Source organism: Cucumis sativus, chromosome 1 (genome assembly GCF_000004075.3).
Source record: "Cucumis sativus cultivar 9930 chromosome 1, Cucumber_9930_V3, whole genome shotgun sequence".
Classification (NCBI taxonomy): Eukaryota; Viridiplantae; Streptophyta; class Magnoliopsida; order Cucurbitales; family Cucurbitaceae; genus Cucumis; species Cucumis sativus.
The window spans coordinates 24,445,812-24,464,880 of NC_026655.2; the positions used below are offsets into that span (position 1 = coordinate 24,445,812).

General features: G+C 33.8%; 4 protein-coding genes across 5 annotated transcripts; 1 reads left to right on the forward strand and 3 right to left on the reverse strand.

Annotated features, from left to right (window-relative positions):
- The first annotated feature begins 1,671 nt into the window (after positions 1-1,671).
- LOC101205077 (dormancy-associated protein homolog 3) lies at positions 1,672-4,058 on the forward strand. Of its 2 annotated transcripts, none has more exons than XM_004135560.3 (3): positions 1,672-1,920; positions 2,492-2,668; positions 3,570-4,058. In XM_004135560.3, exons 1-3 carry the CDS (start codon positions 1,806-1,808, stop codon positions 3,671-3,673), a joined length of 396 nt encoding a protein of 131 aa, XP_004135608.1. In that variant the 5' UTR covers positions 1,672-1,805; the 3' UTR covers positions 3,674-4,058. The 2 variants fall into 2 exon arrangements, with proteins under 2 accessions (XP_004135608.1, XP_011659889.1); XM_011661587.2 differs by having other exon boundaries at positions 1,673-1,920; positions 3,586-4,058.
- Positions 4,059-4,921: 863 nt separating this feature from the next.
- Positions 4,922-8,752, reverse strand: LOC101222774. Its single transcript, XM_004135549.3, has 7 exons — positions 8,229-8,752; positions 7,883-8,001; positions 7,733-7,798; positions 7,071-7,268; positions 6,599-6,717; positions 6,284-6,389; positions 4,922-6,093 (listed from the first exon to the last, which is right to left on the reverse strand). Exons 1-7 carry the CDS (start codon positions 8,449-8,451, stop codon positions 5,485-5,487), a joined length of 1,440 nt encoding a protein of 479 aa, XP_004135597.1. The 5' UTR covers positions 8,452-8,752; the 3' UTR covers positions 4,922-5,484.
- A 232-nt stretch (positions 8,753-8,984) lies between these two features.
- On the reverse strand, positions 8,985-12,418 carry LOC101205785 (hypothetical protein). The gene is made up of 7 exons (XM_004135562.3): positions 11,808-12,418; positions 11,150-11,227; positions 10,917-11,059; positions 10,763-10,833; positions 10,108-10,203; positions 9,776-9,868; positions 8,985-9,289 (listed from the first exon to the last, which is right to left on the reverse strand). The coding sequence occupies exons 1-7, from the start codon at positions 12,225-12,227 to the stop codon at positions 9,207-9,209; spliced, it is 984 nt and encodes a 327-aa protein (XP_004135610.1). The 5' UTR covers positions 12,228-12,418; the 3' UTR covers positions 8,985-9,206.
- Positions 12,419-15,532: 3,114 nt separating this feature from the next.
- On the reverse strand, positions 15,533-17,411 carry LOC101206019 (REF/SRPP-like protein At3g05500). The gene is made up of 2 exons (XM_004135563.3): positions 16,854-17,411; positions 15,533-16,265 (listed from the first exon to the last, which is right to left on the reverse strand). Exons 1-2 carry the CDS (start codon positions 17,118-17,120, stop codon positions 15,804-15,806), a joined length of 729 nt encoding a protein of 242 aa, XP_004135611.1. The 5' UTR covers positions 17,121-17,411; the 3' UTR covers positions 15,533-15,803.
- Between the last annotated feature and the right edge of the window lie 1,658 nt (positions 17,412-19,069).

Sequence of the window (19,069 nt, forward strand, 5' to 3'; positions counted from 1 at the left end):
ACATACATGTGGCTTATTTGATGGGTAGGCATCTATGTGTTAGAGGGCTTCAAATGAAATCAAAGTTTTAATTATAGTCTAAGGAGGGCTACCTTAGATGAGTTAATCGAACAAATGTACACTTTGTTGTTATAATCGGATTAATCGAACAAATGTACACTTTGTTGTTATAATCGGACAATCGTACTCGAACTTTATATTCTTTAGTAATTGTAGGAGTGTTGGTGGTTAAGGATCACATCGCGCATTATCTCTATTTTAATGTCAAATTTAGTTCGAAATAGAATTCGCATTATTGATAAAATACAATGAATGAATTTAGATGTTAAGGGCAACTTCCGTAGAATGAGAAAAGGACTTGTAATGGCAATAAATGGAGTGATAAGAGAACTCCATGGCGGCTTTGAATTTTATTGAGTAATCCAATGCTCAAAGTGGCATTACTCGTAATTTCTTTCAATTACAAGTCCTTTTTTGTCAATTAAAATGCCACGTCGTGAAAACCAAAAGAGAGTTATCACGTGACTTGGGCCCACTAATCCATGCCACCTGTATCTTTTGTAGGCCCCAATCTTTGTGTTTTCTTTTCCCCCATACCTTTCCCATTTGTTTCCCATACTCTCTTCTTCTTCTTCTTCTTCTTCAACTTCTTTTGATTTTAATTATTTCTCTTACAAGTTCTTCAACTTTATAAGTATTTTAATTTTTGATATGCTTAATATTTCTTAAAATTTAGGGATTAGATTAATTTAATTTATAATTAATTAATTCTCACCATTTTTAGAAAAAATTGAAGATTCTAAAACTATAATAAGTCAATTTTAATATAAGTACTTAATTAGCATTTTTCTTTGAAAATATTTCTGCTATTAACAACTACCAAAAGTAATTGTAATAAAGAATATAGGTTGAAACATGTATATTAATTTAAATGTTTGAATGCAGCAAACGATTAATGAAATCTACATTACAAAATACACTAAAATCTATTAAATAATTTATAACTCATCTAAGCTTTTTCTTTTTTCTTATAGAGAAAAACCTGAAATATCTTATAAATTGAAATAATTACAAAAGTAAAAATAAATAGACACCATTAATAGTTAATTTGCACTCATTCAAATTTTAATTAATGAGCAGCACAACCCCACTTACTAAATAAAAAAATTATATATATTTTTTCATATAAATAATGATAAAAATAGAAAAAAAATTATTTATACTCTCACGTTATTTTTAAAATACATTTGCTAACCAACATTTTTATAAATAAAAAAATATATATAAAGAACAAAAAAAAAATAAAATAATGTACATGTATTATTATATTTTTTAAATTATAAAAATAGCAAATTTAAAAATCGATACACTATTTAATAGCAAATTTAAAAATCGATACACTATTTTTATATGAAGGGTTCTTTTCTATTTGAAAATATAAAGAAAGTTAAAAGAGTCACGTGAAGATGACGTCACACATGGTCCCATGTCCATGACTTTTGGCATCATCACGTGCTATACCCCATTCTTATTTGATCTTATCCACAATACGTGCCTAGTCCACGAACAGGCCACGTCATTGCTCCTTCTCATCCATCCAACGATCCAGATTCTCTCCCAATGCTACTAACAAACTTGTTCGTCGTTTCATCACATTCCCATTCCCTCTTTATATAACTTCACACCGTTCTCCCCTCTCCCTTCTTCTCTGTAAACCCTTCCGTTGATTGATCCCAATTTCCTCTCTCTACCTTCCGCCGCGAATTACTCTTAAGTCCGCCCTCGCCGTCGTAGCGTTGTTGGCGATGGGACTATTGGATCAGCTCTGGGATGACACGCTTGCCGGACCGACCCCGGATTCCGGCCTCGGCAAGCTCAGGAAGCACCCATCTCTCACTTCCCGATCCGCCGCCGTGAAGGGTATGCCACAGCGGACCCATAAGTTCTAACCATTCATTTCATTAAAAAGTTTCGTTCTTTTTTTAATACCAAACAGTTTAGTAAGTACTTGACCTTAACAACTAAATATCTGATCTCTTACTTTCTAAAACTTTCAAGATTTGTAACAATTTAGTGACTTAATATGCTATGTTTTATAATTTAAATACAAATACTGTTTATTTTCATATTGCTTACTGGTTTTTACACTTTACACTCCTCTCCGATCCCCTTTTCCTCTAAGACTGTTATATAATTCAGATTAAGTTGGTCCATAGTTCATTACAAACCCTCATACAATAAACTATGGACCCCATATTACTCTAAAACAACAAACTATGGACAATAATTACTAACTATATGTCATGACAGTCCGGACTTAATTGTTATACATTTAAAAGTCCAGTTACTAGCAGAACGATTATTATCTTGGGACGTTGAGTTGACTAGCTATAAGAAGCTCTAACAAAAAACTAAAAGAAAGAAGAGAGCTAGATTTGAAACAATAATAATACGAAAAGTTTAATTATCTCTGTTGCTAATTTGGGAGCAGAATCCTCCAATGGGAAGAGGTACGAGGAAGGAGTAGTAATGTCGTCATCGTCCTCGGAGGATAGTGTGAAAGTTTCTCGGAGGATTATGATCGTAAAGCCACCTGGTGGTTACCAGTATGGTTCACCGCCGGTGTCGCCTGCCGCCTCTTCCACTCCACCGTCATCTCCTTTTTCCGGTAAGTTTCCCAACCACCGTTCCATGATATGCCACTCTAAGTTAAGTATATGTGTGGCTTTTGATTACGTCTTTTTGTGGGGTTTGTGAGCTGTGCCCTTCTCATTGGGCATTCCATTAATCCTAAGTTCTAATAATAATTTTAATTCAATATGTATTGATTATTGTTATTATGAAATGACTATTCTACCCCTCCTTTGTACCTACAAATAATAATGCATTATTCCCAAATTGCCCATACTCTCTTTTTTTGATGTGAAACAAAATATTTCTTTCAATTTCACTCCTACTATGTTTAGCTATGTATATATATACAAACTTTATTCATCAAATTAAAACTTGCCCTAACATGGATTATTTTCTTTTTTCTTTTTTGTTAACTTCAATAATTATAGTCTATAGTGTGAACCATTAATTTTTGAGGTGGTAATTATTAGGGGAAAAAAATTAAACTATTGAAATACAAATTGTTTAAATTAGTATGTTATAGGAAATATGAGTGTATTATCTAAAAGAAAGAGGGAGATATTGTGTTTTCTTTAAGCATTTTATTTTTGTATGCATTTGTCTTGTAATTTTAATATGTAGGGATAGGGGTTGAGATTTGATTCTTGATATATATTTGTTTGATCGGTCATGAAGGTAATTATTTTTAATAAGTTGAATTGCATCTTAGTGGATCTTGATAAGGGTGGTTTCTTCTTTTTCAATGTGGGGACGAATCTATTTTGTATTTAATGAATCTTTTAATTATGCCCACAAGGCTACTTGATGTTGATTTTTCTAGACATAGATTCATCTACTGTAATTATTTGATGAAAGTAATAAATGTGATTTAAAAAACGATTATGCAACAAGTCAATATTAACATGGTTGGTTCGGTTGTGTTATTACTTACGGAGGTAGAGAATCATTTAGATTTCGAAGAAGATCGACATCGGACGCTTATGGGAAGACGACAAGTGAAGTCGGAGCTCGGACTCCTACTTCTCCTTTTGACATGTGAGATATGACAGTGATATCAACTCGATCATAATCTTCGGCCCCAAAACTTTGGATGAGATCAATGACGAGTGAAAATCCTTGTATCTTTTAGGGTTTGCTTAATAATGTCTATAGCTTTTTGTCGAGAAACGTTGAAAGACTTTAGTGAGCCCGTTCGAATTACATAGGTGTGCTTTGGTCATATAATAGATGTGTAGGTTTGTCGTCCCGTGGCCTGCTGAGAATAATTATAGGAAAGGATTTTGTTTGTGTGGTCTTCATGTTCTTTTGTGTATGGTTTGTAGTTTTATCACTTGTAGTAATATCTCTCAGTTGACAATGATGGTGTCTTTACTTTGTGTAAAAGAGAGACCAACATTTTCCTTTTACCTATTTTTTCTGTTTAATTCATCATAATTTTGAGTTATAGTTTAAAAGAATTAATGAGTACCAAAGAGATCTATATATACGTGTTAAAGAATCAATGGTATGTCTTAGATATTCAGCAAACATAGAAACTGTTTCATTTTCGATATAAAATGATACTAACTTTTTAACGTTGAGAAATTACAAACTATGTAGATTAGCTTTTCTTGAAGTTTTCTAAGTGTACTAAAAAGTTTGAAACGTTTTTTTAATACATAGACTGGCTTTTTAAATATTACGTAGATTAGCTTTTTTTTGAAGTTTTCTACGTTTATCGTAGAGTTGAATCTATCTTTGAAACGTTCTTTTAATACATTTTGAATTTATTTTCAAATATTATCATGAATTTACAATTTCATCATTTTAATTGAGATTTATAATAAATTACGATGTAGTAAAAGAGATTTAGTCATTAAAATAGAAAAGAAAAAGATTTGTAGAACTTGTAAATTAAAGTTTGGGATTGACGAATGAATTCGTAGAAGTAGTCAATCGATTTGGCAATTTACCAATAATATAATATATTCGAATCAAAGAAGAAAGGATGACAGATAGTCTATACTAAACAATAGGTTACATATATAAGATTAGAAAAGACGTTTCGGACAAATACAAAAGGGGTGACTGAAGTTAGGTAGATGACAACAAAAATATAGCATATGGTAGCATATAGTGGTGGGAGGTCGAAGGCATTTTTGTTTCTGCCTCCACCATATACTTCTTGGATCTTACCAACTTTTAATCATGGCATAATCTAACGTACATTAACATGACAAAACAAAAAGCTCGGCCAACCGATCAAATTAAAGTCGTAATATTAAATCAACTGACATCTACTCAACAATGGTTGAAGTTGGTTTGAATATTTACTAAACCAATCGTAATTTCAAAACCAATCGTAATCAGGGAATGAGAGTATTTGAACTTAGTGTCATCTCATGCAAAGATTAGAACACTAAGAATCAATAGTATAGGAATTATTATTGGGCACCTTAAAACTACTGTACTACTAGACAGACAGAAGACTTTGGAAATACTTTTTACACTCAAAGTCTTGAGTCCTCTAAACTCACAAAATACCATCACAAAACAAAGCCAACACAACATGGCATGAAAAAGTGGAAAAGGCATGATCTAAACCTTAACCTATTATTCTCTTCTTAATAAGATGACTGCCAATGTAACAAAAATTAGAAAAATTCATCTTTTACCTTCACAAACAGATTCCATCACAGCAAGTGGGCCTTCATATAACCATTCTTCTCTCTTTACTTTTCACCTTCCACAAAATATAGGGGTTGGTCTCTGCTCCAATTGCGTCCGTGAAATCCTACGATCTTGATGCTAAGTATGGATTGTTCTTTTTACAAGAAGGGGCAACTGAATGAATGGTCGATGATTTGGATATCATCTCATTAAAACAGTCAAATTGTTGTAACTTGTAATGTTAAGAAGAGTACCACTGCCTCGTTTCATCACATTGGCTTCTACAAATCGTTTCCATGCCTTCAGTGGTCTATTTGCCTCGTCCAATTCAGAGTTTCCTAATGTTTTATGATTCCTGAACAAGCCTCTTGCTGCAAAACTCATGAACTCGGTAGGATCGATGTAACCACGCATTCTTGATATGAATCCACCTTCTCGAGAAAGATGCATTCTGAAATTCCAATCAGAAATGGGTTGCTGTTCTGAGGGAACATCCAAATCAGACTGTGTTTGAGTTTCTTGGTTGGTGGGGGAATTGTAGTCAATGGAAGTAAAGCTCCCAATACCAAATGACTCCCAATCAATTTGCTGCAACATTATGGCTGCTCGTTCTGTGCCACTCATTGAATGATTTTGCATATCCAATGCCCGATCGTGAGCTAGTTTTTCTACTTGAAGTTTCATTTCGAGTAACCGATTTCCAACTCTTGAAGTGACTGCATCATATAACTTCCCCCTGGAGAACTTTTGTTCACTTTCAGAATTGAATAAATCTTCAAATTCAATGGGATCACCTATAAGAATTGTCACCTAAAGTTTCCATGAAATAACAAGAAGAATATTTAAGAAAGGTAAGAAAAATAACCAACATACTAAAAGCGAAATGTGGAAATGGAAATTGAAAAGAACAATATGTATATGAGAGACAGAGGGGTAAAATTTATAAAACTCGTAAATATAACGTCGCCATTAACAAAAAAACCTATATTAGGCAACCCACCGTCTTTCCGATCCTGGGAATTTTAGCTCCAATCGGCATGATCTCCTGCATCCCCGTGTGAACAAATGGGATAACTGTAGGCACGGTGTCTGCATCTAAAACCAGCCTGCCATGATATCGACAAAGAATGGTAAACAGGCTGTGTAAAAACAGAAGAAATAATAGGAACCTATGCTGTGAGAGACATCAAAGATTCAATATAAAAATTCAAATTAGAGTTGATGATACTTTAAAGAAGCTACAAAGAATATGGATCTTAAAAAATACTTCAACCCCGTAATTACAAACCAAAAAACCAGTTCCACAGATGCTCACCTTCCAATACCTCTTTTTGAAGAACCCATTGTTTTTCCACCATCTCGTGAACGACTTCCCTCTGGAAAGATGTGAACCCAGCCTCCATGATTTAGCTTTGAAATGGCCATGTCCATCCCCTAGGGCCGCCAAGACAAAAAATATGGTGAGTGAGAAAACTAAAATGCAGATGAAAAATAAAATTCAAGTTATGAAGCCAAAACTTCAAACACAAGCTTAATCCATTCATAGACCAATTAGAATATGATTTTTCATACAATACTTCACTTGGAGAAATGTGGAGTTCAATCCATCCAAACAACTTTGTCTATCAATAAAAGAAAATACCAAGAGAGATCATGTCTGTGGTTGCCTTCAATGGTTTATAGACACATCAACCACGTTTCAAATGCTAAACACCATGTATTCCAATCCAACTATACAAAATCTTTCAAAAGCCAGTATCTAAGAAGAATTCCAAAGGCTGCAATACCTTTTGATAAATTCCATCACCACGAGCAACTGGCAGGACTTTCACAGTACTAAAGAATGCAGAAGTGACAGAATTGTTAAAACATCGATCTGTTGCACATAGAGTCCATCTCAAATTCTGGGCATCAAAAAGTACACTTGGAGGAAGCAGTGCTGCAATTACAAAAGGGTCATCTACAGAGGCCACATGATTGCTAACCTGAAAAAATAAGAAGAAAAATACAGTGCTCCATCATTCCCAAAATTTATCAAGGAAAAGAGACCCAAGTATTCACATATAATGCCAGCCATATACTTCAAAAAACTAAAGTATTTCATGTTTTGACAACGCCGCAAAACCAGGAGCAGTGTTTTAAAAAGAACTTCCGGGTGCATGCCTGGGCTCAAGGTGCAAGTCTGGTGCCTTGCTTTGGAAAGGTGAGGCTCACAAAATCAAGCGCTCGCCTTTTGTGAAGCCCCCAGGCTCAAAGCCATTTTCATATATAATGCAAAATTTCAACTTTACCAAGTCTAAATGCAAAATTTCTTGCATTTTTTTTCCATATTTCCACTTTTTTTGTGGCTTGCTCTTAAGCCCTAGAAAACTATCGCACTCTAGAAACACTAAGTAGAGAAAACATGTAAAAAGTGCAATGGAAAAAAGAAATGAATAACGATCCTCACGGTAACAAGAGGTTGGTCCTTTGGTCTTTGCAGCACAGCTTTGTGTAGTTTCTCAAGACCATAGACCTAAAAGAGAAACCAAACGATCAGATGGCAAATAAATTATTTAATATAAGAAAGAAAACTTCCTAGTACACTAATATTCAGCACCTGCACACGATTCAAACCATGCATAAACACATGGCAAACATTTCCAAGAACAGGAACAGCAACAGCCTGAAGCATACGAAGAACGGCCGATTCTTCTCCATCATTAAACTCCTTGCCAACTATTACCGTCAAAATTAAACCACCAAAAAACATAGACAACTCAGCATTGGCAGAAGCCACAACTCAAAACAATCATTTCTTGACATACAATCTCTAAAGTATATATAGACAAATACGAAGATAAAATCAGAGATCAATCCCGTAGACTCATACAGAGCATGAAATTACCAGGAAACTACACAAGAAATCACTAAAACGTAAAAAGAAAAAAAAGTTGAAAGGGAACCTCGCTTGCGATAGAAAACAGTGGAGGAGGGCAAATCATGGCGAAAATCACGAAACCGCTGAAGCCAAAGACGAAGGGTGAAGGAGAAGTAGCCATCAGAGAATATAGTAGGTTTACGTCGATGATTATCGACAGCGACACGGAAGCGGTCCCTGAGGCGGAGTTGGAGAGAGCGGGCCTTGTTCTTCCAGAGATCAGTCCGGTCGATGAGATTGAGAGCCATGAAATTTAAGAGAGAGGAATCAGAGAAGAAGGGAAGGAGATTGTAGGAAAGGAAAAGATGAAACGGAAGATCGGAGGGTGGTTTGATCGGAGAAGGGAAGAAGAAGGCGGCGGGGAGTGAGGAGGTTTTTATTGCGTGCGTGTCGGTGTACGATACACCTGTTTTCCGATCCGACTCAATAAAACTTAAAATTGACAATTTGGCTCTAATAGTTCATTTTTTGAATTTTAGACTCCTTTTTAAAAAATTACTCTTTTGACACCTAAATAATTAAAATGTATTATTGTTACCATTATGGTTTGACTGTTGGACGTAAATGTACCTAAAACGTTAACAATAAATTTGACAAAATTCTTAATAAAAAACAATCAAATTATTTACAATGAATCTATCGATGAATTTTTGTTTCAATTACACTAGTTTTCGTTACAAATTAGTAAACGTGATCTAAGTTCACAACACATTTATTATCTACAGATAAACCATTTAAGAGAAATTTATCAAATCATGAAAATTAAATTACAATTATAATCCACAAAAAATAAGTTAGAACTTTCTTCAATCTATTAAGAACTGAATTTGTAATTTAATCCTTTGTATTTCACCCCATATCGCTTTATTTAAAGAGAGATTAAGAAACTGGGGCACCATTTAAAATGATGGTTCCAATTGATTCTTCTTCTAAGTTGACAAAATAGAGTGAAGGTATCATAATTGCCAAAGCTTTGTTCTTCACCCACAGCATTCCCTGATGATTAGCATATGAAGATTTGATAATTTGCCAAAGCATTGCCAATATCCAAGTAATTGACATCAACCACAGTGTCTCCAAGATCATCTGTAAAGATCACATGTTTAGCTTCCACTTAGTACTTTCAAGCACAAAATGGTTGAATATCATAATTAGTCCCTAGCATTGGATCTATTTAGTCTCTAAGCTTTAAAAGATCTAGATCATGTTTGAACTTTGAATTATGCTTCTATTCAATATCGATAATTAATGTTGTACATGAAAGGTTGATCTACTCTAAACACATATAAAATAGAATGAATGTATCAAGTGAATTGATTGAATTCACTTGGATTTGCTTTATTATGTCGTGTCAAATAAATTAGTAGTTATTTGATAGGTATATCATGTCAACATTCTATCAATAATGTTAGCAACAAAGACCAAATGATTTTCCTTACTTCAAAGTTAGATAATGTAATGGACAAAAATTCCCAAAATTTTAAGGATCAGATAAGTATGACATTGCTCAAATTTGGAAGTTCGAAAAAATATCTCATGTCAACATCGTGGAGAAAGATAGAGAAACAAAACCTTCGTAAACAGTTCTTGCTATATGTACATAGTCAGGTATGATATCTCTGTATATGATTCCATCTGGATGAGCATCCAACACCACAAGAACCCCTATCATGAACAGTTCTTAAAAATTTCAACCGATGAAAAAAGAATATTTACTTTTTTTTTTTGGATAAAAGAAGTCAAACTTTCATTATGACCATAAAGAAAAAAAATGAGTTTGATATAATCTAATATTCATTAAGTGTACTTACTGTTCAACTAATTTCATATAGATTTCAAGTAGTAGGATATTAGGTTTGCAGTATGTTCCTTTGACCACTAAACCAACCTAAGAAAAAGATTACCTGGAGCCTCCCAGTCCTTAGTAGAACTGCTGGGCATTGGTGCCAGCCAGAGGATATTTCTCAAGTTCATTGAATCATCATAGGATACATTAGATCCTACATTAAAAAAGTCGAGTAATTAGCAAACAATGATTTTGAAGGGGATAAGTGCAGATCAGAAACATCAATATTTCCTTATCTTTCAGCAGAGAGAGGGAGGAAATGAAAACAACTTTTCATTGAGAAAAGAACATTTGGAGTTTTGAGTTTTTTTATTAATATTTTTTAAGAAAACTATATAATTAAATCCCAAAGATCTCAATCTCCTTTCATATTTTCTTCTTAAGTTTAGTCTTTTTTCCATGTTTTCACATCAAATAGAGAGAGAATGGTCAAACTTCAGGTGAAAAGGTCTAATAAAAGAGAGGCTACAATGTCTGTTTAAGTTCTTCATTTGATTTAGTTTGTTAAAAAGAAGCACATACTCAACAAGATGGGGAGTCAAATGATCTAGCTTCAACACAAATCATGCTTTTTCAGGCTTTTTAGAACAATTAGCACTAAAACTTTCATTTTAGCTCAAAGCTTATGGTCTAGCAAAAGCCTTTCACGTCCATGGAAATGATGTGAAAACAGAATTGCATTTGATGCACCAAACAGTTTGTCTTTGTCATACCTATTTGACAATAACCCATGTTGCACGGAAAAGTTTCCTTTTCATAAGCTGGGTATTCCTTGGCATGAAACCTGCCAAATGCAAAACTTGTCACATCTCACCTAAAACTCCAGTGGTTCTTTTTCGAGGAAAAGAAAAAGAAGAAAGAACTCACAAAATACCGAGCCTGTTGTTGTCAAAGGCAAGAAAAAGATGACCATGGAATAAATCGAAACGGTTCAATTTAATGTTAAACCCCATAGCAGAAGATCGAGCAGCAATGAACTCAAACAGGAACTGAAGGTATGAATTTAGTTCCTGCAATTTGAATACCATACACCATTTATAAGTCCACATCAAATGTCACAAATATCATAAACAACAGTTTTTCATAGTGTAAAGATAGACCTCGCTTATAAAGCGTCTCCCATATGGCGTTCTTGTGAGTTCGCATTTGTGTCTTTGTGATCCATGAATGTCAGGTATCTGTTACATTACTAAAGCGAGTAGGAGTTAATAAACTAAACTCTCAATCCATTTTGGACATTCAATAAATAAATCAGATGACATATGGCATACACCAATCGAGAAATAAAAGATGCATGAACTCTTGGTGTAAAAAATTCCTACCTAAACACATAAACCCAACCAGTCCTATCTACAAAGTTTAACACTTTACAGTTCGGGGAAAGTTTGGATTTAGTCCTTGTAGTTTATAACTATAGTTTAGTCCCTATGCTCGTCCATGAGCTAATTGGGATTCGAGACTGTGTATGCTTTCGACTTTCTACCTCCACATTTTGTGCCTAGCACCAATTGCTTTAGTTAGAAGGAAGGCAATCTTAGATCTTAGATACTCCATTTTGTGAAATTTATCACAATTTTTATAAATAGTTCCTCCAGTAGATAACTGTTGATTACTGTTTATAAGGATTTTATCAAACTATTGGGACTATTCATGAGAATTGGTTCTACCTTCTAACTTTTCCCAAAACATAGGAACCAAATTTATAATTTAACTAATCAAATCCCATAAAACAAGTTAAAGTAGACACACAAAACTCACAGGGATTATAGCAGGATCAAGGGTGCGATGAATAGCCCCAGGGTCTCCACCAGAATCAACACCAAGTCGAGCGAGTTCAAGAACCGACTGAGGTGGCCACCAAACGAGCTCATCCTCCTCTCTCCAACTCCGATCATCAAATCCCGTCGATCTCAAGCTCCGTCTACCGGATAATTTCGCGTTGGATGGGGTTGGATGGAAGGGAACAAGGAATTTGAAACAAGATTTCAGCTCCTTCGCTACACCAGGATTCACAGAAGAAGCTTGAGATTTAGAACCGAGAAGATTAAGCAAATCGGAGGGAGTAGCTTTGGGAATTGGGGGTGGTTTGTTGTAATTGGGAAAAAGAGCAAAGGGGGTGACTGAAAGAGAGAGGGAGAGGAAAATGGTGAGTTTGAGAGAGATTGAAGGTTTACCCATTTGAAGGCTGTGTGTGGAGCTGATGAAAATGCATAGTAATGGAGGTTGAAGAACTGGTAATGGAGTGAGACAAGTGGTTGAATCAGATCGGCCATTTCTTCACCAAACTAAGTAGAAGATAGTTCATGATTGTGGGGAGGTGGGACTCAATGGAATGTCAGCAAATCTGCAAATTAAAAATTAGGTCTTTTCTAATGAATGATTGAAGTCAAACACTTTTGTTTTTCCCATCCTCCTAATAATTTATTCTTCTTTCACCATAATAATTAAAATACTACCCGAATCATTTTGGTTCAAATTGAATTGAATTTTAGTATAAACAAAATTGAACCAATCAAAATTTAAGAAAAACTAAAACTATTCTAATCGAATTGTTTTAAGTAAAGAATGAGCCACATCGTTTGATTGAGTTTGGTGTACCCTTAGTCGAAACAACCCAACTATGAGTAAGATGGGATTGGTTTGGCTAAAAAAGCAGTTTCAATCTTACTCATTTACACCTCTTAACGAGAGAGTTCATTTTTGTTGGTTGTATTTGATTTGATGTCCTATGGTTTGTGCACCCAAGCTTTTCATCACAAATTAGTCTCTATCACCGAGCCATGTAAGCTCCATCTCTATGAACACTTGTAAATAATTTCTCCACCCGTTCAAGCTACTGTCAGTTGGGGTTGGTTTCTCACCTAGTAAACTGATCGAGTTGATTTTGTACGGGCCTCGACTCGACCAATGGTTACCCTAATTTGATGTTAACTAATCTAAAAAAGATTCAACAAGTATTTTTTTTTAGTTTTACTCAAATATAAAACCAAATATCTAATTTTATACCAAAAATTAAAGCAAAACCATTAAGTTAATTTTTGTTCATATGATAGGTATCACTTTTCTACCGCCAAACTCTATGCTTGAATTTCCCGCCTTAAAAATGGGTTGCATTTCCAGTGTCCATAACTTTTTGTATATTTTCGTCTCCTAATCCTAAATTGCATTTCCGTAATTTGATTTCAATTCTTGATTTTGTGCAAAATTTTCGTTTCAAAATTGATTCGATGTGTTAGGCAACGATGGCGGAGGCTGAACTATTTGGTATTCGTTTTATGACGGAGTGTTTCTTTAGCCTCCACTTTGTTCATTAAGTTCATTGGTGATTGCATGGTTAGAGGTTTCTTTCTTCTTAACTTCTTTGTATGCAACAATGATTTGTCATTTGATATTTTGAACTCAAACTCTTACCGAACTTGGTTTGTTTTACTTTCTAACTTTGTATATAAACTAAGATTTAGCGTTTATTTTCTCTTTATCTCTGTTTTTCTTCCTGAATTATGAAATCTTGGAATTGGAATACATAATTGTTAGAAATATGGCAGCAAGATTTGAAGTGAAGAGATTCGATGGAAAGGTAGATTTTGTGCTATGGAAAATGAGGATGAAAGCACTTATATTTCTACGACAAAGAGGTCTTCTCGAGACAACGACGACGACAACGAATAATCGAGTTCAAGAAATGGAAATTATCGCCTACAGCACTACCATATTCCATTTGGAAGACAATGTGCTTCTCCAAGTTGGCGATGTTGAAACAACTGACGACTTGTGGAAAAGATTGGAACAACTATTCTCAAGAAAATCGTTTGGAGATAGGTTGTGTCTAATGGAAAGACTCTTCAGATACAAAATGGATTCCTTGAAGAATCTTGAAGATAACTTGGAAGAATTTACGAAGATTGTGTGGGACCTTTCGAGGATAGGAGGAGAGATGTCGGATGAAGATCAAGCAGTGATTCTTCTCAGCTCACTTCCAAGTATGTATAATGAAGTGAAAGATAATTTAATACATGGGGTTAGAGATTCATGAACTGTTGGGATGGTTATGGCTGCATTGAGAGCAAAGGATAAGAAAATGAATTGAGAAAAAACAAGAAGGTATTGAAGAGGTAGGAAGTGTCACCATTGCCATAAAGAAGGGCATATTCGACGAAACTGTTCTGCGTTGCGTAAGAGCAAAGAATGGATAATAAGTTTGGGTTGCACGATGCACATGACACCGAACAAAAATTATTTGATTGATTTCGTCGAAACGGAGGAAACAAAAGTGGCAGGATTCATTGATCAGGTTGAAGTTAAGGGTACAGGGTTAGTGAAGATCAGAGCTCATGATGGGCAAATAAGAACTCTATCAAATGTTAAGTATGTTACAAATTTGACAAGAAATGTTATTTCTTTGGGAGTATTGGATGACAAGGGGTTGCTTTTTCATGGGAGATAAAGGCACGTTGAGGATATATAAAGATTCTTCACTCAAATTGAAGGGCAAACTTAGTAATGGCCTCTATATATTAGAAGGATCAGCAATTACAAATTGATTATGTGAGTGATGATTCCCTTTCTTTTTTTTCCTTCTGTCTAAAAGATAGTATTTTGCATTTGTGAACATTAAACATACACTAATATGATAGCCAAAGGCCAAAGCTTCTACTGACATTTGAAGAACATTGATTTGAGTTGAGTTACTAAGTGTGAAGTTGTTGAGATGAGAACACTATTGAAATTACCTAAAAATGTCTGTCTTGGAATGAAATTACTTTTCATTGAAAACTCAAATCTTCAAACTCCCATTATTGGAAAATCTAAAGCGCAAAAGTTTGACAATAACTTCGAACATTTTTTTCATATAATATAAAAGAAGTATACAAGTCATACCAATAGTGAACACTATGTATACTCCAACTTCTTTGTCTCCATCGCCTTAGGGTATGTTCCCATCTTAGTACCTGTCCCACCATTTGAAAGCGGAAAAAGAATGAATCTTCGATGAATTTCTCGTTTTCTTATTATTTGTTAAATTTAAATTTGGATCCTTGACTTGTTACTCTTTATATTTTACAAAATTTAAAATTTAAGACTCACCTCGAAACAAAATTAAAATTTAAAAACCATTTCCATGACAATTCTAAAACTTGTAATTTTACATTTACATAAATATCAAATACATCCTCATAATATCTCAATTAAATAGAATTAATTGCAAAATTATACAAAATCTAAATACATAAAGTTCAAATCAACTAAATTTTCTGAAATTAGTTTATTAAAAAATAAAAACAATTTATACATTTATATGTAAGAAAAATTTTAAATAGAATGAGTTTTCAAAATAGAATTAATTTAATTTAGGTTAAATTAAGTTACGGAGAAGTCAAAAAGATTTTTATTTTCCTCTCATCTAAAACCTAATTAAATTTTTGCTATGCTACTAACTACACCTCTACAAGTAAAAATGTCCAACTACATCACCATTTGATTAGTTATGTTGAATTTTTGTGTATATATTATTAGAAGGCATTTAAAATATATATTAAAAATACAAAAACCAACCAAATGAGAGTCAAGTGCGACTCTGGCCCCTAAGTAGATTCGTCGATGACTACCACAACGACGAATACAAGTACAAACTCTTAACTTAGAGATATTAACAAAACAAAACGTGACATAACCACTGAATAAGTTCCCAAACATTCATAATGTGTTTTTTTCTTCTTACAATATCATAAAAGAAAAAAGAAGCAGGTTTGGGTCTTAATTCACCAAGGGCTCCATCTCAACTCCGTTCTTGCTGAACACTTTGGCAATTCTCTCAGTAGGGACCAATGGTAGATATGAAGAGACCTTGTATCCTTTCTTGGCCGAGGTTCGTACTGTCTCGTTGTATTTCTCTGTGCAGTAAGCTGCTGTTGGCAAGATGGCCTGTGCAACCGTGGGGAAGACAGGAAGCTGGTTGAGCTTGTGCCATGCTGAAGCTGCGCACTGCTCGGCCTTGGGCTCGTATTTGGAGTAGAGTTGCTTTGCGCTTGGCTCGTACTTGGCATACACAGATTTCACAATCCCAGACACGGAGTCTTTGAGGCCAGCGCGTCGGACCTCAGAGGCTACGCTTCGTGCGACTTCAGGTGCCTGCTGTGCAGCAAACATGGCTTGTGATGAGGCCTGCTTGACTGTTGGAGGAACGTGGCGGTCGATCTTCGTCACTGACTCGTCCACCTGATCATATTTACAATTAAACAAAGTAAGTTTCCTGTGAACTAAACTGTTTCGCAATGTTCTAATGCTCAATGCTCATCAGTTCTTGGCATCATTTCAAGCGAAATAGCATAGGCTTTGAGTCTTTGATTAACTACAGAAAATCTTTCTACTTGTAATTTCAACATCAATCTTTCTAATCTCAATTCTAACCCTTGCAGACTCTGAAATTTAGATCAATTTCTACAAACATCAAGTTTCCTTTAACGAATTACGGTTGTTCAGCCCCGATCTCAATTCAATACTCAATTTTTCGAATTCCTATTATAACAAGTGTTTCAACACACAAACTATCCATCATCCATCTTGGGGCCTTTCTAATGCAAAATTGGTACAGACTCCATTTTGAATACGAAAGTACGAAAGCATGACATTGTATACAATCTCATAAATTTTATAAAATCCTCCAGAAATCATACAAAGTAAGCCATAATTACAAACCATAAAAACAAAATTCTAAATTTAACCTAATATATATTCATCCAGCCAAGAAGAAACGAAAGAGAATTATGTTAGAGAAGAATAAAACTCGAGGGATTAAGAAGAAACCTTGCGATCGACGAATTTGAGAACCTCAATCGGGACGCCATGAAACTTGTTATACAAAGGAGCAACAACGGATTTCACAGTGCCCTCAACAGTCTCAACGCCGGGCTTCAACGGACCGGACCTGTCTTTCGCATACCCATAAACATTAAAGAAACACTCGGTTGCTCGAAACGCCGCCGTTTGAACAAATTCCAAATACTTCAGGCTCCCCTGGTCAGCCCTAACCGGCATGTCTTGGCGCTGCGATGAAAGATCGGAATCAGCCATAGGGAAAATTGATATCGGAAATGGAAAAGAAGGAAGATGTAATCGGAGAAATAGAATGGAAATGGTTGGAGATACAACGTAGGGATGGATGGAAAGGGAAAAAGGGGGAAAGTGAGGATTTATAGAGGAGAAGAACGCGGCAATGGAGTCGGTGAGAACGGACGGCCCGTTGATGGGAAATTGGAAGGTTTTGAGGAAACGTAGATTTAGAAGGCGGAAGGGACGTCGTTGACTGTTCCTTAGCGGTTAAGTTCGTGATGAAAGGATCCGAGTAATGGACGGTTCTAGAATTCTCTTCATTACTATTCAATTTTCATACACATCTAATCATTTTTTAGAATTTTTTTTTGTAAGGGATGAAAAATAAGAGATTTGATAAAATATTTACCAAACACTCTAAAATTATTTTAAATTTTATCCCTAAACAGTATTTGATAGCAAATGATATCATTTTAATGATATTGATAATTACTATAGAGAATATCAGTAGTGTTTGTTGTTGATAGAATTAATTTTTTTTTTATAATTTGTAAATGTTTTAATTTATTTTGTTATTTAAAAAAGTTTAAAAATTCTTTTACTTTTTTATTTAGTTTTTAAATTTCTAATTTAAATTATATGGCTTTTTTCTAAAAAAAGATATAGACATTTCGATAACACAAAATTGAAAGTTGTATAGTATTTAGGTTAAAACAATAATTGGCACGTTTTTTTCTACTATATGTTGAAGGTTTGATTATTTGTTCCATTGTGTGTTAAAAAAATGGTTCATTCTTTTATAATTGTGTTGTTTTCTTACTGTTGTCTTCATTTTTCTTAAGAAAATATTTTCATTTCTATTTTAAAATAAAAACAAATTTTTAAAAGTTGTTTTTATTAGTTTTCAAAAGGGGCCTTTTAAAAAATATAACAAATTGTTGAAAATGGAAAAAATCCACCGGTTCACCCAGAAATACCAAAATGTTGTGTGATTAATTTACATTCAGCGGTGAAATAAAAGAAAATGTAACTCATGATTGAGCTTTATTGAGCTTTTTTTGGTACAGGTTTACATTTGGTTACTCAATATCTAACAATTAAAATTAAAAAAAAAAATAGATATTTTATATTTGGTACACAGAACCAAATAACAATTCGAAAAAGAAAAAAAATTACAAAAGAAGGGAAAAAACTCGAAAACGAATGAAAATTTGGAGAATAAAGAAGATGAAAAATGAAAGATGAACCTGAAATATTTATATAAAAAAAATAATCGACTTTATGAGCTTTTTTATTTTGTTACATGGACCGTAATTTTTTTTTTTTGTGTTTTGTGTATATTTATGACAATTTCTCTTTTCAAAACTTAGTATAGATTTTGAAAATATTAGTAAAAAGTGTATACCGAAACAACAAAATTCAATGACAATGAAAAAATATAACAGTGATTTGTAAGTTTAATTTTAAAAAATATATAATTAAAGTCCAAATAAGCAAAAGACCTTATTTGAATACGAAGATGAAAGTAACTACGACTTTAGATTGTTTTTGAAGTATAGAAATTTGATAGAACACATATTTAAAAGTTTAATGATCAAATTTGCAATCATTTTTGCAAAATATCAAATTATAATTGAAAGAACTTTGTGTTGCTACTTTCCGTTTTTGTAACTCGAATAATATGACAAATCATTATGTTTTTCTTTTTATGTAAAATAGAACCGATATACATTAGATGAAATGTAACATGTAAAGGTAAATCAATTATTATATCCCGAGACTTGTGAAGGTGTGTCCATTATATCATTTCATACTATTCCTTAGTTGAGTAACTATAACATTTGGTTATTCTTAATGACGGCTAGATTGAACTGTATTGGCTATGATTTATTGATTTCTTAATATAATTTTCTTAAAATTTTATTTTGTTAATTAATTTTAAAAGTTTTCCCAATAATATGGTATTGCAA

Coding starts and splice junctions, on each gene's coding strand:
- LOC101205077 (XM_004135560.3), top strand. CDS start 1,806: ATGGGACTATTGGATCAGCTCTGGGATGACACGCTTGCCGGACCGACC. Junction 1,921..2,491: donor CCGATCCGCCGCCGTGAAGG/GTATGCCACAGC, acceptor ATTTGGGAGCAG/AATCCTCCAATGGGAAGAGG. Junction 2,669..3,569: donor ACCGTCATCTCCTTTTTCCG/GTAAGTTTCCCA, acceptor TTACTTACGGAG/GTAGAGAATCATTTAGATTT.
- LOC101222774 (XM_004135549.3), bottom strand. CDS start 8,451: ATGGCTCTCAATCTCATCGACCGGACTGATCTCTGGAAGAACAAGGCC. Junction 6,718..7,070: donor GTGATGGAATTTATCAAAAG/GTATTGCAGCCT, acceptor TGGCGGCCCTAG/GGGATGGACATGGCCATTTC. Junction 6,094..6,283: donor TTCCCAGGATCGGAAAGACG/GTGGGTTGCCTA, acceptor TGGAAACTTTAG/GTGACAATTCTTATAGGTGA.
- LOC101205785 (XM_004135562.3), bottom strand. CDS start 12,227: ATGGGTAAACCTTCAATCTCTCTCAAACTCACCATTTTCCTCTCCCTC. Junction 11,228..11,807: donor TTGATCCTGCTATAATCCCT/GTGAGTTTTGTG, acceptor GTAATGTAACAG/ATACCTGACATTCATGGATC. Junction 10,834..10,916: donor AACAACAGGCTCGGTATTTT/GTGAGTTCTTTC, acceptor TGCATTTGGCAG/GTTTCATGCCAAGGAATACC.
- LOC101206019 (XM_004135563.3), bottom strand. CDS start 17,120: ATGGCTGATTCCGATCTTTCATCGCAGCGCCAAGACATGCCGGTTAGG. Junction 16,266..16,853: donor TCAAATTCGTCGATCGCAAG/GTTTCTTCTTAA, acceptor AAATATGATCAG/GTGGACGAGTCAGTGACGAA.